This window comes from Labeo rohita, chromosome 2 (assembly GCF_022985175.1).
Source record: "Labeo rohita strain BAU-BD-2019 chromosome 2, IGBB_LRoh.1.0, whole genome shotgun sequence".
NCBI lineage: Eukaryota > Metazoa > Chordata > Actinopteri > Cypriniformes > Cyprinidae > Labeo > Labeo rohita.
The window spans coordinates 17296006-17315400 of NC_066870.1; the positions used below are offsets into that span (position 1 = coordinate 17296006).

At 33.0% G+C, this 19395-nt stretch overlaps 1 protein-coding gene across 1 annotated transcript; it reads right to left on the minus strand.

The window, feature by feature from the left end:
• Window positions 1–611: 611 nt before the first annotated feature.
• Window positions 612–11681, minus strand: nck1a (NCK adaptor protein 1a). Its single transcript, XM_051138833.1, has 3 exons — window positions 11536–11681; window positions 3175–3884; window positions 612–2071 (listed from the first exon to the last, which is right to left on the minus strand). The coding sequence occupies exons 1-3, from the start codon at window positions 11567–11569 to the stop codon at window positions 1877–1879; spliced, it is 939 nt and encodes a 312-aa protein (XP_050994790.1). The 5' UTR covers window positions 11570–11681; the 3' UTR covers window positions 612–1876.
• Window positions 11682–19395: the final 7714 nt, after the last annotated feature.

Sequence of the window (19395 nt, forward strand, 5' to 3'; positions counted from 1 at the left end):
ATTTAATAAAAAGACAAACTGGCATGTATAATACTTTATTATTTATTTTTATTATTTATTATTAAAAGTTACACTTGGGCAAATTCAGTACTTAAGCCCAGTTTTAGCATTATGTTATTGAGGCCATGGGCAATGCGTTTTGGATTTTAACCTTTTCCAACAATGACTGTATGATTTTGAGATCCATTTTTTTACACTGAGGACAACTTCGGCACTCATATGCAACTATTACAGGAGGTTCAAACACTCACTGATGCTTCAGGAGGAAACTCAATGCATTAGGGGTGAAAACGTTTTGCATTTGAAGATCAGGGTAACTTATTTTGTCTTCTGGGAAACATCTGTAACTTCTGAAGGGCAGTACTTAATGAAAGAAATATGATATTTAGGCAAAATGAGAAAATTGTACTTTTGTTTTTATCAAAAGTTTACACCCCCTAATGCATCGTTCTTCCTTCTAGAGCATTAATGAGCATTTGAACCTTTTGTAAAACTTACATATGAGTCCCTCAGTTGTCCTCAGTGTGAAAAATATATACATATATATGTGTGAGTGTGATATAGATTTAGAGTATCTCCAAATGCATTTAATAAAAAGACAAACTGGCATGTATAATACTTTATTATTTATTTTATTATTTATTATTAAAAGTTACACTTGGGCAAATTCAGTACTTAAGCCCAGTTCTAGCATTATGTTATTGAGGCCATGGGCAATGCATTTTGGATTTCAACCTTTTCCAACAATGACTATGATTCTGAGATCCATTTTTTCACATTGAGGACAACTTCGGCACTCACATGCAACTATTACAGGAGGTTCAAACACTCACTGATGCTTCAGGAGGAAACTCAATGCATTAGGGGTGAAAGGTTTTGAATTTGAAGATCAGGGTAACTTATTTTGTCTTCTGGGAAACATCTGTATCTTCTGAAGGGCAGTACTAAATTAAATAAATATGATATTTAGGCAAAATAAGAAAAATGTACTTTTATTTTTATCAAAAGTTTACACCCCCTAATGCATCGTTCTTCTAGAGCATTAGTGAGCATTTGAACCTTCTGTAAAACTTACATATGAGTCCCTCAGTTGTCCTCAGTGTGAAAAATATATACATATATATGTGTGAGTGTGATATAGATTTAGAGTATCTCCAAATGCATTTAATAAAAAGACAAAGTGGCATGTATAATACTTTATTTATTATTAAAAGTTACGCTTATCAAGAATTGTTAATTAAAAGAAAACATTCACTGTGGAAAGAAACAACATTCACAGTACACAAGTTGTTACAATTACACATTAGTAGGCAAGTTAAGAAAGAAAATTAACAAAAAGAGTTCAGCTCTGACAGGGATATAGAAATAGAAATATAGTCTCTGTAAAAGTTCATTTCAGACTGAAAATAAAGTTTTGGCACTGGCAAAAGAACAACATAGCAAGAAGTCATGAAAGGGGCTAATTAAATGTATAGGTAGAAACTGCAGTGATATTTCATTTTGAATTATGCATTCTCTTAACACCTTTACCACTTCAAAACTGAATGATCACAATAACAGTATGAATGTAAAGTACATGCCATGGGAAAGTGAGGAAATGATTTTTGGACTGCTGGACTGGAACAGCTGGTACAATTACAAAAATAGCTTATTATCCTGATACTAGAGTTTGCATTTAAATTTGTCAAAAATCGGAGCAATGCTGAAGCTGAAACACATCTTTACTGCATGTAATTGTAAATACATTAACATTTCCATTTAAACATTTAATCAAAGGAGTTTCCTCACTATCCCAATGCACAGTCAACATAGTTTGAATGTTGTCGCAGATGAATAAAAGGGTTATTTGTTGCAGAGTCTGTAGGTCTTAAAAGGCTCAGGTTAATGCTTTAATCAGGTAGAGTTTATCTCCATGTTCACTGGTAAATATGGGAGCCTTTTTGTAATGTTCCACCAAATCCTCCATGGAGTTGAACTTGCGCTGACCAATGCAGTAGAGTCCATCTTTTAGCTGCACCTTGAAATGCTTGTTCTTGTACACCGCCTTCAGGGAGATGGAGAAGTCGTTTGGCTAAAAAGTAAAAAATTAAAAGTTGTGTTTACAACAAAGCACAAATGAAGTTTGTAACTTTCTGCACAATCTAATTATATTTTGAATACTGACTATACTTAAAGGAATAGTCAGACAAAAATGAAAATTTGTTGACAATTTACTCACGCTCATGGTCAAAAATATTTCCCCCCTGAATCTGGTTTCCAGAGGCATTTATTATTTGTGAGGGCATTTTCATATCACCCTTTTTTAAAATAAAAGCCATATGTTGTCTTTATTGTCGAATGCTTAAATTTACCCAATTTTTTTAATCAATATTTTAAACTGCGCTGACTAATCTAAGGGCCTCTGATTGGCTAATGCATTCCTAAATTCAACAGAAACGCGTTTAATTTGTTATAAGGCTCAACGCTACAATAAACCGCGCCTAAAAGCAATCTAATGCAGTGTGAGCCAATCTAAATGTACTTCCACGAATATGTTTGTAAGAAACAAATCCACCATTCATGTATTTTAACTTTAAGTCGTTGCTTCTGGTCAAAATACTAGTCCATAATCCATAATAATACTTCCATCTGTTAAAAAGTCTATATCCTGTTGTCCACTCACATCAAAATCCACAGATGCATTTGTTTTTGCTTGTAAATGGTACTTAATCTGTGCATTTTTCTCTCCTGATTCAGACGACACAATTATTAACTGGAGAAAGCAATATTATGGATATTATGGACTCATATTTCAGCTGGAAACAACAGTTTAAAATAAAAAATGTATTAATGATGGATTTGTCTATTATAAACATACAGCTTTTACATTAACAAGAGGTTAATTATTGGATTGGAGTTGGGTTGTGGATTACTGTTATGTTTTAATCAGCTGTTTGGACTCTGACGGCACCCATTCCATGCATAGGATTAGTGATGAAATGCTAAATTTGTTCAGATGAAGAAACAAACTCATCTACACTGGAGTAACAATTTTGGAGTAACATTTTTGAGTGAACAATTATACTAATTTAATATGTAAAAAATGCTAAATGTTATGGATACAACCTGAATCTGGTTAGAATTAAATTAAAGGATAGCAATTTTAAAAACAGAGTTTCAGGTCAACTGAGTTACCGTAGACTCGCTATCTCTGATGAGGAAGTCACCATCCACTCCCCTCTGGTTCAATACCATCTCAGCCTGATGTCGTGTCAGTTTGCCATAGTACCATGGTTTTCCTCCAAAAGTTCCGTCCATTGAAGGCTTAATGTCATAGTTTGAAGTAGGTGGTCCTGAAATCCCCAGTTCTTTTTGTGTTTTCTGTACAATTGTAACATAGTTCTTGGGCACTAAACCCACCTGCCCATTTTCCTTTCTACACTTCCACCATTCCGGATCGTTATCAGGTTTCTCCAACACATCCATAAGTTCATCCTTGTTGAAATTCAGCTCCTCGACATTGCCGGAGCTGAAATGATAAAGTGCCTGTACAGTCTCCAGAACCTGAGAGCCGTTGTTATTGTGCCCCACAGAGGCCAGTCTATCTTTAAGAGAGCTCACAGAGTCGCCCCTCATTGTCCCGTCCACATCCTCTGTGACATAATTGGAGGGAAACCATCCAGAAAGGCCGTTATAGGTTCCTCGCCACCAACCGTCGCTGCACTTCTCCATGACAATGACCTTTGTGCCCTTCACCAAGGAGAGTTCATCGTCCCGCTCCGCAGTGTAGTTGAACTTCACCAGCGCGGGCAGATTGAGGTCATACAGTCGCTCATCGGAGTCGTATTTCTCCGCGCTGGAGGGCAAATCTCGCATACAGCCTTTCTGCTTCACCTTCCCGATCCCTGCAGAAAGCGTTATGTAAAATGAGCATTTGCACAATGATGTTTCTTGATAGCAAATGTGCTGCTAAAGGGATAGTTCACCCAAAAAAAAGGAAAATTCTCTCATTAATTACTTCATAAAATTAGGGTTAACCACTGATGTCACATGGATGACTATTTTAAGGATGTATTTACTACCTTTCTGGGCCTTGAACGTGTTAGTTGTGTTGATGTTTTTGCAGGGTGAGAAATCTCAGATTTCATCAAAAATATCTTCATAATCTTACGGGTTTGGAACGACATGAGGGTGAGTGACAGAATTTTCCATTTTAAGTGAACTATCCCTTTAAGAAACATAACTTCTGATACTCACAAGCTAGCATAGTCTCATTTCAGTTTACCATTTCAAACTGACATCATTTAGTTTATAATGTGAAACTGTCAAAGCTACACTCACATATTCATATGATACCACAATTGATTTTTTTTTTCAGTTCAGTACCGTGAAAATGAACCTGAAGTTTCTAAAAATGAACTCAGTAAGCTATTTTAATGGTTTCTAAAGAAGTCTGTTGCTTCTAAACAAGGCTGCATCTATTTCATCAAAAATATAGTCATTTTGTCAAATATTATTACAATTTAATATAACAGTTTTCTATTTATTCCTGTGATGGCTAAGCCTTCAGTGTCACATGATCCTTCAGAAATGATTTTTTAATTTATTTTTTTTATTTTTTTGTAACCATGATTCATTTTTATCAGGATTCTTTGATACTTACAAAATATAATTTATTTGAATTAGAAATCTTTTCTAATTCAAATAAAAAGGAAAATTATAAATGTGTTTGCTTTCACTTTTGATCAAATGAATGAACCCTCACTAAATAAAAGTGTTAATTCCTTTAAAAAGAACTAAAAAATAAATACATAGAGGTACATCTTATTCATACGATAATACACTCTAACAAATGCTGGATTAAAACAACCCAGCGCTGGTTGAAAAATGGTCAAACTCAGTGACTGGGTTGTTTTGTTAAATGTTTAACCCAAACCATTTTTAAAAAACATTAGTATATGGCTCGCTTAAAATGAACCCAGAATAGGTTGTAATTTAAACTAGACTCATAATTATTAGAGGCATCTGAAATAATCAAAAGGTGAACATTACGTGAACAATCAAAAGGTGAACATGATCATTTATTGAAAGTATTAATAAATGTTAATTTCCAACCTGTTTTGGGTTTATTTTAAATGAGAAACCAGTCATAAAGTAGCACAGGTATTTTGTAGCAATAGCCAAAAATGCATTTTATGGGTCAAAATTATTATATATTTTTCTTTTATGGCAAAAATCATTAGGCTATTAAGTAAAGATCATGTTCTATTAAGATATTTTGTAAATTTCCTACTGTAAATATTTCAAAACTCAATTTTTGATTAGTAATATGCATCGCAAAGAACTTTATTTGGACAACTTTAAAGGTGATTTTCTGAATATTTAGATTTTTTTGCACCCTCAGATTCCAGATTTTCAAATAGTTGCATCTCAGCCAAATATTGTCCTATCCTAACAAACCATACATAAATGGAAAGCTTATTTATTCAGATTTCAGATGTATAAATCTCAATTTAAAAAAACTAACACTTATGATTGGTTTTATGGTCCAGGTCACAAATATAGTCATTTTTAAGCAATAGCTGAGTTGATTACAGAACTACACAGAAAGCTGGGTTAATCACTTAAACCAACCACTGGGTCAAAACAACCCAGTTGCTGGGTTTGTCCATATTTCACCCAGTGCTGGGGTGTGTACTGGTACAATAACAATGTTCCAGTTGCACAATCACAGACTGGCTAACAGGCAATTCCCTAATAATTTATGTGCTACAGACTTCAAATCTGCAAATCATTTAGAACAACTATCATCGTGCAGGCCAATAATGTAAACAAATGACAAATTGACATGTCATCCATGTTTGACAGGTTTACCCTCTTGCATAAATTGTTGTACAAGACTACTAAATCAAGTCAGGAAAAACACCCTGGAATTTCAATTTAGTGATTGGGTAATCAAACATCAATTTTGATCGACTTAAAACACTGATTTCTGGGCATGAATCCACTGGATGAGTCTATGTCAAGCAAACGATAAAACACACACCCATTCCTGTCAACATCTCATTCTTTTTTTTAGAATCATGTGGACAATCATAATGAAGATGTAAAGACGCAGGAGCTGTTTTCGTATCTATCAAGCCTCACAATGAATGGCTCTGGTCACACAGGAAGCAAAATTTGTACTCTATTGTTCAGAAGTTTGCAGTCACTATGAAAGTTGATACTTGTTCATCATGCATCAAATTAAATTAACAAAGTCAGCTATAGGTTCATCTCATGCTTTCCGCAGCACTTCCCACAGGTGTTAGAGACTTTTAGGGCATTTCTCACTGGCCTCAAAATTGAACGGTTCCCAAAACTTCTTATTTGCTTATTTAAGTTTCAGATAAACTTTATCTGTGAAACTCTGCCTAAAGGCCAGCAGCTTCCCAGAGACTTTTCTTCACTGTTGCTGATGAAACTGATATTTGACATGTAGTTTTCAATAAAGCAGCCAGCTGAGCACCAGTGAGGGGGCTGTTTCTCAGACTAGAGACTCTGATGCACTCCTCATTTTGCTTTTGTGCAGCAGGGCTGTCCACTTTTCTCTGTACTGGTTAGATCCGGTTTGTTCTGTTCTTTCAAGAAAGCTGTTCACGGAAAAGTCTTCAGAAGAACAATAGGCTGATGAGTTTCTACAGAAACAGTTTCTCATTTGCTTTTGTTGAAACTAAAATTGGTCTTCAGAAATGTGGGTGTACTCAATACTCAAGGAACTAAAGAAATGTTTGTTTTACATACGAATATTTAATTTATATATGTATAGTTTACATTTCTTACAATTAAACTTACAATAGAATTTATAACTTTATACATTTTAAATAATATTTTACATTTTTAAAAATTTAAACTTGGAACTTTAAAATGTATAAAATATAATACTGTTTTTTTGAAAATAAATACATTTAAAAAAATGGCCTTTTTTACTATTTACACTGCCTGTCAAAAATGTTTGAACAGTAAGATTTTTAATGTTTTAAAGAATTCTGCTCTTCAAGCCTGCATTTATTTGATCCAAAATACAGCAAAAGCAGTAATATTGTGAAATATTTTTACTGTTTATAATAACAGCTTTCTATTTGAATATATTTTAAAATGTAATTTATTCCTGTGATTAAATCTATATTTTCAGCACCATTACTCCAGTTTTCAGTGTCAGTTAATATTATTATTATTATCATCATCATCAATTTTTAAAACAGCTGAGTACATTTTTTTCAAGATTCTTTGATGAAAGATGCAAATATTAATCTGAAATAAAAAGCTTTTGTAACATTATACACTATGTTCGTCAAAAGCTTGGAGTCAGTATTTTTTATTTTTTTGGGAAAGAAATTATAGAAATTAATACTTTTTTTTGGAAGGATGCTTTCAATGGAAAGTAAAAAGTGATGATAAAGACATTTATAATGTTACAAAAGATTTCTATTTCAGATAAATGCCATTCTTCTGAACTTTCTATTCATTAAAGAAACCTTAACAATTCCACTCAGCTGTTTTAAACATAATAATAATAATAAATGTTTTTGAGCAGCAAATCAGAATATTAAAATGATTTCTGAAGGATCATGTGACTGGAGTAATGATGCTAAAAATTCAGCTTTGAAATCACAGGAATAAATTACATTTTTAAATACATTCAAATAGAAAGCAGTTATTTTAAATAATAAACATATTTTAAAATGTTTACTGTTTTAAAATGTTTTTGCTGTACTTTTAATCAAATAAATGCAGGCTTGGTGAACAGAAGAGACTTTTTAAAAAACATTACAAATCTTACTGTTCAAAAACTTTTGACTGGTAGTGTATGTACTTATTTATTTGTTTACTTTTTTATTTGAAATTCTCATAATGATTCCAAAATTTTAAATAGTCTTTCAGCTGATATATAGTGCATGTAAATGACACAGTACTTTATTGGTATACCACATGATGCACTTATTCATCAGCTTATTTGTCATTTCCTTCAACCAAAGATCATTACATGGGTAATTAGAGTTGTTTATACTGTCTGTAAAACACACTTAACTTATAAGAATGACAGAGAAATGGTAAAAAAAGAAGAAAAAAGGGAACTGCCCTCTCCAAATGAAAAGGAAATCTAATTTTTGCCCATCTATGAACATCAACAGGAAGAAAAAGCAGAAGAGTGATAGAAGAGTTTCCTGTAAAATAAACACCAGCACAAAAAAAAAAAAAGTGGGACAGAGTGTTGAAATGTAAAACAGCCTCACGATCCAGTTAACTCATTCATATGTGTGGAATTACAGAGCTCATCCGCTCCATCAAAATTCAACTTTCCAAATCCGTAACAGCCGCTGTATTCCAAGTGACCATGGAAACATAAAAGTCACAAGCATAAAATTGGAGGGAAACGAGTTGTCAGTAATAAATCACTATCATGGTCGTCCGTGACGCAACCAACCCGAGAGGTAAAACCATCATGCGGACGTGTGGAAAAGCCAATGAAGTTGAAATTTTATTTCAATGGAAGTTCCAGGCAATGGTAATGAAAGCAGGATCCACGAAGATCTTAACTGTCTTCATGACGTGACTCAAGGACGGAGCTTGAGGCACTGTGTCCTGTCTGCTTTTGTTTCATTTCCTCTAACAGCCAGAATAACGGCAGATCAGCTTTCCACACAATTTCCCAGTTTTCCACATGCGGAAAAACATTCAAAAGCACAGATAAGGCAGAATTCATCCTAAACCTTGGCAACACAATGAGAAGTTGCATATGAAAAGAGTCTTGGAGTAGACTTCAACCCAAAAGCTGAACAGAGATGCTATGAATACAGAGTTTGTAACTGGTTTGAAATGAGTTTGCATATGTCTGATAAAGTTTGCATGTGGCTTTTTTCCAATTTCACAATTTTTCCACAGAAACACAAAGTTAAAGTCAAAAGGCAGAATCTGCGAAATGTTAATTATTTGACCAAAATAAGAAGGATTTTTTCAGTTATTTTTTATTTAATACTGACCTGAATAAGATATTTCACATAAACGATGTTTACATATAATCCACAAGAGAAAATAATAGTTGAATTTATAAAAATGACTGTACTGTAAATACTGTGTTGTTACCTGAATGATCCACAGCTGTTTTTTGGTTTAGTGATAGTTGTTCATGAGCCCCTTGTTTGTCCTGAACAGTTAAACTGCCTGCTGTTCTTCAGAAAAATCCTTCAGGTCCCTCAAATTCTTTGGTTTTTCAGCATTTTTGTGTATTTGAACCCTTTCCAACAATGACTGTATGATTTTGAGATCCATCTTTTCATACTGACGACAACTGAGGGACAACTGATGCAACTATTAGAGAAGGTTCAAACGCTCACTGATGCTCCAGAAGGAAAAACCATGCATTAAAAGCTGGGGGGTGAAAACTTTTGAACAGAATGAAAAATGTACATTTTTCTTATTTTGCCTAAATGTCACATTTTTTTCTTTCTGTACATGCCCTTCACAAGCTACAGAAGACACTTACATGTTTCCCAGAAGACAAAATACGTTAGATTTACTCTTCAAAATTCTACAAGTTTTCACTTGCATCTTAATGCATCGTTTTTCTTCCTGGAGCATCAGTGAGTGTTTGAACCTTCTGTAATAGTTGCATATGAGCCCTCAGTTGTGAAAAGATGGATCTCAAATCATACAGTCATTGTACATTTGTGGGACTTGAAGGATTTTTCTGACAAATTTAACTGATTAGGACAAAAAACAATGAAACAAAAAACACTGTGGATCATTCAGGTAACAACACTGTATTTAGAATCAAGTGTATGTAAACTTTTGAACGGGGAAAATATCTTTTGAATGTGAAATATCTTCTTCAGGTCAGTACTACATTTTTAAAAAACATGCATTTTGTATGATCCCTCTTATTTTGGTAAAATAATCAACATTTTGCAGATTCTGCAAGGTGTATGTAAACTTTTGACTTGAATTGACCTAATTTTCAACCACAGTATTGAACTAGATCTCTCGCTCAGCCCAGGTTTTGAAAAAGCTGACTGTGATTATCAATGTAATGTGACCCGTGGCAAGCTGCATTCTCATATCCACGACAGGAACCGAGCGAACGCAGCCAAATCACCCCGCCTTTGTTTCTGTTCGGGCTGAGCTCACTCCACCAATGACATCATAAGACAAATAGCCTCTTCACAAACAGATGCAGCGTCCAAGAACTGTCAGCAAAGGTAGCGCCGTTAATTCTCAGAGCGACGCAACACGCATCCACACCGATACAAACTCGTGATGAACCTCGCCATGTGTTTCTGCTCACTTTTGACCTCACAGCTGCTCTGCCCTTTTCTGTTCTCATTTCAACCGACGATATATTTTGTTTTGTGGCTAATTTTCCGCAACTGGTTTTTGAATGTGAAATTGCACAACTAAAACTTGAGACATTTTCCCTTTGTGCTGGAATCGGTCACGCCTCCGTTTGGTATACAATAGCCTCTCTGAACTTCCACGGCATACTAATGCACAGAGAGAGAAAGAAAGGCAGACACAGAGCTGGCAGGAGGCCATCAGAGCAGCCTGCAATTTTTCCCCTCTTCTCTTGAGTTTTCAAAAGTGAGCAAACAAAACAAGCGAACGCAAATAAGGCGTCTCATTTGCTGAAGTGTTCTGTCCCGTCGCTACTGTTCTTTTGTCCTCCGAGATCCGCTGCTTCACTCTGCCAAGTCATCACACCCCACTGTCTTGTCCAGTGTAGTACACTTTGAAATGCTGAATGTGTTACAAAGGGGAAGAAGAACGTAATGAGAGAGAAAGAAACCCAGAGTCAAAGGCCTCAATTATTCATTGCCTCACATCCTTCTGTTTTCCTGCGCTAGAAATCTGCGTTGAATTAGAGAGCTTCCGGCCGCCTTCACAGAGCAGCTCAAGTTGACAGTAGAGGAGGCTGAGGGGGCCTGAACGGGTTTTTGCTTTGATTTTTGTTTTTTAAGACTGTCCAAGCCAGCCCGAAGGGCCTGGTGCTATTTCCTCCCTCTCATAGCCAATTTTATAGAAAAAAGAAAGTATTTAAAGTACCTGAGTGTAGCCTAACTGCCCTGTAAAATATATGTCAATGGGTTCGTGGCTGTGCATATGACATTATATGAGTGACTCATTCATGTTTACAACCCTGAGACACACAAGTCAGCAAAGACATATCATTACGCACTTAAACTCTTTATAACTTTTTCATATTGTCAATATAAGGAAAAATGTATATGCTGAATAATACCAGACTCTGAAAATAAGTTATACTGTTTTCTTTGAAACCCTTATCCACCCACTTTCAGATGATCTTAGAGTAGATGGCAAATTAACCACAACAGAGTTACAAACCCTGATAACACAAATATGACTTAAAAATCACCTTCAGTATGAAACTGAAAGGAATGGTTCTTTCTTCAGAGATTTAAGTTATTATGTCAACAGTTCAATGGCAACAGCTGTATTAAGCAAAAGTGTTATTTTAGTCCTTCAGTGGAAAAGATGAATGTAAAGTAAATATGTACTCACGAAAGAAGTGTTTGAAAAGGTTGGCCATATCCATTCCCAGCTCTGCGAGCAGCCCCCCTCTCTCACACGCTACCGCTCGCTCTTTCTCTCTGTAACAGAGCAGCAGCTATTCCATGAGAACTTCCTGAAAGTCCAGAGTTATTGACAGAGCGACTCTCCACCCCACACACATGACTGTCCTTAGCCAATGGCTGTCAAGGGGTCCTTTCTGTAGACTCTGTAGTGGCTGGCTGGGCCTCAAACACTTCTGTGGAAACTCAAGACAACTATGTATATCACTGTTAGGAGTTAACAAACAGAACACATGCCCTGGTGAGCCACAAAACATGCAGCAATTTTATTTTGGTTTATCTTCTTTGCATTTATCCTATGCTGTAGCTTGTTTTCTAGTCTAGCTTTCTAATAAACCTGGCATTGTACACTGAATGCTGTTGACTCTGTGACAAATTAAGGCGCTTTGGATGAAAGTGTCTCTCAGAAGCATAAATGTAATAAACATAAATGTAAGAAATGTTTCTGTCGGTACATGAATGAACTTTGTCACTGGCAGTTCTGGTGCAGGAGCAGTTATACCACTTATAGGGCCTATATTTCATACTGATAAATATTAAAGGTAAATGTGTGGTTCTCAGCTGGTGGCTCAGTATAAGTTTAAGTTGAAACACTGTAACGAATAACTGGGGTGAAATGAAAACTAAAAGTGAGCGAAACTGAAAACTAAAACAAAAAGATAAATAAATAAATTTGTAAAGAAAGAAAGAAAGAAAGCACTCAAAAAATACTAAAAATTAAACTAAACTAAAAAAAAAACCCCTAATAATTCATAAAATAAAAAATATAGTATAAGTTTAAGCTGAAACACTGAAATGACTAACTGGGGGAAATAAAAACTAAACATGAGCTAAAACTAAAACTGATAAATAAATAAATAAATAAATAAATAAATAAATAAATAAATAAATAAATAAATAAATAAATAAATGAATGAATGAATGAATGAAAAATACTAAAAATTAAACTAAAATGACCAAAAACAAAACACAAAACTAATATTTCAAATAAATTTATGAATATAGTTTAAGTAGGGCGAAATGAAAACTAAAAATGAGCTCAAATTAAAACTGATAAATAAATAAATAAATAAATAAATAAATAATAACTGAAAAATACAAAAATTTACTAAAATGACTAAACCTAAACTGAAACTGATAAATGAATGAATGAATGAATGAATGAAAGAATGAATGAACGAATAAATAAATAAATAAATAAAAAAAAGACAAAAGCACTCAAAAATACAAAAAAATTAAACAAAGAAATAAAGAAACCCTAATAATTCAAATAAAATAAAAATATTATAGAATTTTAAGCTGAAACACTAAAATGACTAACTGTGGTGAAATGAAAACTAAAAATGAGCTAAAACTAAAACTAATAAATAAATAAATAAATAAATAAATAAAAGCACTGAAAAATACTAAAAATGAAACTAAAATGACAAAAGGAAAAACCCTAATAGTTCAAATAAAATAATAAAGTTTATGTTGAAACACTGAAATGGCTGAGGGAAATGAAAACTAAACGTGAGCTAAAACTAAAATGAGTGAATAAACAAACAAACAAAGCACTTAAAACTACTAAAAATTGTAAATTGTAAAAAATGACCCAAAAATAAATAAATAAATAAATAAAAATAAAAACAACTACTAGTTCAAATAAACAATAAATGTATTACAAGTTTAAGTTGACTGAAACACTGAAATGACTAACTGAGGTGAAATGAAAACTAAAAGTGAGCTAAAACTAAAACTGACAAATAAATAAATAAATAAATAAATAAACTTAAATGACAAAAAAGTTCAAATAAAATAAGAAATATAATATATATAAATATAGTAAATAACTAAATAAAACACTAAAAATACTAAAAATAAACTTAAATGGAAAAAAACTAGCAATTCAAATAAAATAAAACAAAATTAAGTCACTGAAATGACTAGCTGGGGTGAAATGAAAACTAAAACTGAGCTAAAACTAATGTAAATAAATAAATAAATAAATGAATGAATAATAACATCCCTAATAATTATTAATAAAAAAACGTATTAATAATTAATAAATATTAGTAAAAAAAATACATTTAATACTAAAATAACACTTCATGAAACTCACAACATGGATAAAACGAGTGATGCAAAAAGTGAAAGTCCAAATCTGCTTGCTTGTAATGTTGTTTAGTTCATCAAATTCGAGAACTGGGACTGACTGTTGTATTATCACTTTTTACGATATATATGTTTTTCCAAAACACCCTTGCAGAAAATAGAAAAAGGAAGAAGGAAAAGAAAAATTGCACATTACAATCTTACAATGATTAGGCCAAACTGAACAGATTAGGAAGAAGACTTGAGAGGAACTACAAGTTTCAGCGAAACCCCGGGACTGACAACAGAGGAAATTTGAACAACATTCAGCTCCCTGTTTTAAATTTTCAATTTTCCATGAATGTCATGTTAAAAATTTGGCATAATGAACCTATGCAGTTCATGGTAATGATAATGGCTCTGATATTGTGTTGGGTCTGATGCTGTGTTTGGGTCACGAAGCAAAAGCAGATGAGTACCACTGATCTATAGATTAGAGAGTGAATCTATAGGCTGTAGCAGTTTTATTGACCAAATGTGGGTCTTCATGGGTCATTTAATAGTTGGTGTCCCTGTGGATCAATATCATGTGTAATGTGAGTAAAGTGCACTGAACACGAGCAAGTCTTCACAGCTCTCTCAGCTGTCTTCTGTTTACAAACCTGCAGAGCTATTGTGAAAGAGAGGCTGTCAAATGCACCTCTGGAGCACCTGGTCCAGCAGACAGAGCTATAATTTAAGAGAATGAGGTCACTGTTAGAGAGCCGAATTGCTTCCTGAGAGGTGTGAGAAGGTTCAGTGACTGAGAAAAGGGACAGGCATCCATGCTATATATGAAAAAGTAAGAGAGTTTTAAAGAGAGAAAGAGGCAGAGCTATAGAGGCAGAGAGAGACAAAAATAAAGATTAAATAAAATAATTCTTATTAAAAACACTAAACCCCTATGGAAGCCCATTTCCACAAAAGTCTTTTGTAAATCATAAGTATGACATAAAAAGTGGTAATTATGACATAAAAGTCAAACTTATATAATACTGTCATAATAATTATGATAGAAAAGTCAAAATGATTGTATAAAAAGTTAATACTGCAAGCTAAAGTAATAACTTAAAAAGTCTGTTTTTAAGAATTACTTTTTGTCTGATAGTTTACTTCATAAATGAACATAGCTTCCACCTTCACCTTTTTTCTCTCAGTAATTTCAATTGATATTATAAATTATATTTTCATAAATTCATAATTTTGACTTTTTATCTCATAATTATGACTTAGTGTGTCATAATTTTGACTTTGATCTCAGAATTGTCAAAATTTTTGACTTTTTAGCTCATAATTGTTTTAGTAGCTGTCATAATTTTTACTTATTATTATTTATCTCATAATTTTGACTGTATAATTATTGTCTTTTTCTCATAATTGTCTTAGTATGTCATAATTTTGACTTTTTTATTACATAATTATGATTTAATTATGTCATAATTTAGTATTTTTATCTCAAAATTATGCCTATCAAATAAAATAAATAAAAAAAATCAAATAATAAACATCATCAAATCTCATAATTGTGTTAGTATGTCATCATTTTGACTTTCATAATTATAATTCAGTAGCTCATTTTGATTTTTTGTATCATAATTATGACTTTTTCTCCCATAACTGTCTTAGTATTTCACAATTTTTACTTTTTATTACATAATTATTATTTAGTATCTCATAGAATTTTTGTCATAATTGTGACTTTTGTCTCAGAATTATAATTGCCATAACGTTTTACTTTTTATCTCATAATTGTTTTAGTATCTCATAATTTTGACTTATTTCATAATTATAATTCATTATCTCATAATTTTGACTTTTCATCATAATCATTTTTTCTCTCATAATTCTCTTATTCTGTCATAATTTGTACATTTTGTACAATTTGTAGTTTATTACATAATTATGATTTAGTATCTCATAATTTTGAATTTTATGGCATAATTATGACTTTTGTCTCAGAATTATGATTGCCATATCTTTTTACTTTTTCTCACAATTGTTTTATCTCATAATTTTGACTTTTTATTACACAATTATGTATTTATTTAAGAGTTTTTATCTTATAATTATGTTAGTATGTCATAATTTTGACTTTTTATCATAATTGTCATAGTATGTCATAATTTTAACTTTTTTAATACATAATTATTTAGTATCTCATAAGTTTGAATTGTTATCTCAGAATTATGATTATGTCATAATTTGTATTTTTTTAATATCAGAATTGTTTCAGTATCTCATAATTTTGACTATCATTACTATTTTTTTTTTTATAATTTTCTTAGTATGTCATAATTTCGATATTTTATTACACAGTGATTTAGTATCTCATATTTAAGATTTAGTATCTCAAAATTTAGAATTTTTATCTCAAAATTATGACTTTATCTGAGAGTTTTTATCTCATATTTTGTCTCTTATTATTATTCAGCGTCTGATCATTTTGACTTTTTAGCATAATTATGACCTTTCTCTCATAATTGTGTTCATAATTTTTTTTTTTTTTTTATTACATAATAATTATTTAGTATTTTATAATTTTACATTTTTATGTTTACTTTTTATCTAATAATTATTTTAGTCTCATAAATTTTACTTTTTATCATAATTAAATATAATGATAAAAATGATTTGTCTTAGTATCTCGTAATTTAGAAAATTATGACTTTACCTGAGAGATTTTTATCTCATAATTGTGCTACTATGTCAAAATGTTGACATTTATCTGCTAATTGTTTAGTATCTCTCAATTTTGAAAGCATTCACTTTATCTGCCACATCTGATTAGACAACAATGAGATAACTTGAACAATCACAGCACCTGAAAACGAACCTGACTTTTACTTAATTTTCCTGTAGCAGCTTGAAAAGAAGGTTAACAGAGCTCACATAAAAGCACAAACACTTCAGTGCTTGTGACCTATCCAAAACCTACAAATTCATGGCAGCTGTTTACTACAGGAAACGCCTGCAGCTGCCCTACACTGGAAACGAGGGCCAACGTGCTGGGCTTGAGTGGATTTCATGCAAATAAATAATGGGATAACAAACAAACAGCCAAGCATTCTAAGAAATCTGTTACAATATACAGCCATCACTTTGAAATTATATTTTTAGAAACATTTGCATTACCATTTGCATTTCCAAAAACACAGGATAAGTGACGAAATACATTACATTTTTCTTTCCACGATCTTAGTCTAATAAATAAATACCTTGTTCTATTTTAAATCATAAATGTAACTCTAAATCTATCCCTAATTGCAAACTAGTCTCGAACAAACCAGACTTTTGATGATCGGCATGTAGCTTATTCTAGCCAAGAACTGATCTGCCAGACCAATATGATAACGCTGATATAGCAATAAATAACATACCAGTGTAAAAAAAAAAAAACCACTTTGCAGCGATCAGCTGTACAGTAAGCATTGATGAAATGAGAAGGAATTTGTGTCGAACTGATAAATAACCATAATTTATCTATCTGTTACAGTATGATATATATGTCCTTAGGCTCCACCTCAATAAAAACAAATGTTCCCAGTTAACTCCTGGACCGCTGCATCATTTCAACGTCTGACACTGATGAGGCCGAGTAAACTTAAGAGTGTAAAGTTTCTAAATTACAAACTATCAGAAAAAAACGGGAACATCCAATCGATGTGGTAGGCCAAGTTTAAACCAAACCATGTGTGCTCTGACTCAGGCGTCCTTCCTCACAACACTAAACTTCTGCTTTGAAAAGCAGTGTTAGACACGTCTCACAAAGCGGGGATAGGAAGGGAATGGCTTGCATTTATAGAGACATTGCTTTATGGGACAAAACAGACTGAAATGAGCTCAGGAACGTGAGAACTTGGGAATATCCAAAGCTATAAAGAGAAAGCTTGAGATGCACGAGATATATGACATGTGACACTTCACAGCAAAACCCACTCACTTCAGGCATACACATCCTGTTTCACTTCTTCCTTCAGTTGCCTGGATCATAAAGTTGCATGATCTGATTCTTTTTAGGAGACCCAGAAATCATCTGGCATGCCTGGAAGGATCCTGATAATAAAATAAAATTAAAATGTTATTTTTTTTTTGTTATTATATTTGCATAGGTATGAGATAGTACACACGGTGCTAAGGATTATTCTTTTGCTAAGTTCAAACACATCAGAGGATCCTTTCAAGATGTAGCTGTTTGTCTGATGAGCATATGTTTTCAAGCTATGTGTTTTTTGAATCAGGCAACTCTGTGAACAAACTCTTCAGAATTAAAAGTCCATCTGTGAGTGATATTGTGAGAAGAAGTCCACCGAGCAAGAGACCACATCTGCAACTTATGAGGCCTTTGAGCAATCACTTCTCTACAGTCGGAGAGCTGAACTCCAGCACACACTCAGATTTCAGCGAGCCAGCAGGCTGCCCTTCTTTTAAACAGCGGTAACAACACTGATAGTCACAGGTCCTTGATCTAGACTTGCTTATTTCTCAAGGGAGGCAATAAATGCTTGCACATGACGTTATGAGATGAACTTCAGGCCTGTGCTGATGATATCAGAAAACCACAAATCTAAGCCTACACATTTCTATATGCTGACATGAATGTGTTTAAGTGTTTGTTATGATGACATGGTTTCACACTGAGATGATGTCATACAGTTCACATGCCATTTGTGTTTTGGCTTATTGGTAAATTAAACTCAAAGAAGTTGTAAATATGGGAATATTTAATTTTCACTTTATGCATTTTATTATGTTTTAAATGATTGTTAAATTAACATTATTAAAGTATAAATTCACTTGGAACACTATGGAAAAGTCCTATCTTTTTCTATACAATAAATTCACTTTCAGAACAAAAAAAATATAGTGTACTCACCCCCTTGTCATCCATGATGTTCATGTCTTTCTTTATTCAGTCGTAAAGAAATTTATTTATTTATTTATTTTTTTTTTTTTGAGGAAAACATTTCAGGATTTCTCTCCATGTAAAGGACTTTTATGGTGCCTCCAAATTTGAACTATCAAATGCAGTTTCAAAGGGCTCTAAACGATCCCAGCCGAGGAATAAGGGTCTTATCTAGCGAAACGACCGGTTATTTTCTAAAAAAAAAAAACATTACAATTTATATAGGCTGCTTTTTAACCTAGCTCTGCATGAACTGTTTCAAAGACCCTTTAAGGCAAGTTATTTCATTCGGCGGCCATCTTTGAAAGGCAAATGCAGCTCTTTCACCTATTTCTTTGAATGGGGAACTTACGATTAAACTTAATATTTGAAATCCCCAATGAAATCTAACAAGAACTGCCTCATAAATACTGTTTCTTATGCTCCAATAGCGTTAAAAAAGCTTATTTTTTTAGGCTAGATCAGCCAGTGCGCATGCGCAGTACTGAGCTCACGTCTCAGAACGCTGACTGTTTCTATAGCAACCGGGACTTCTAACGGCAGCTGCAGTGACGCGCTAACTTTACTTATGAAGTAACTTTACTTAATGATGCAACTTTACGAATGAACGTTGCATCCTTCTTGGGTATTCGACTGTTTTTTTTTCCGGTCATGACAGTTGGGATACGTCTAAAAACTCCCGTCTCATTTTCTCCTCCAACTTCAAAATCGCTGTTTTTTGTAAAGGGCGTTTGATCTACTTCACATGCTCATGTTGTAAACTCTGGGTTGGGA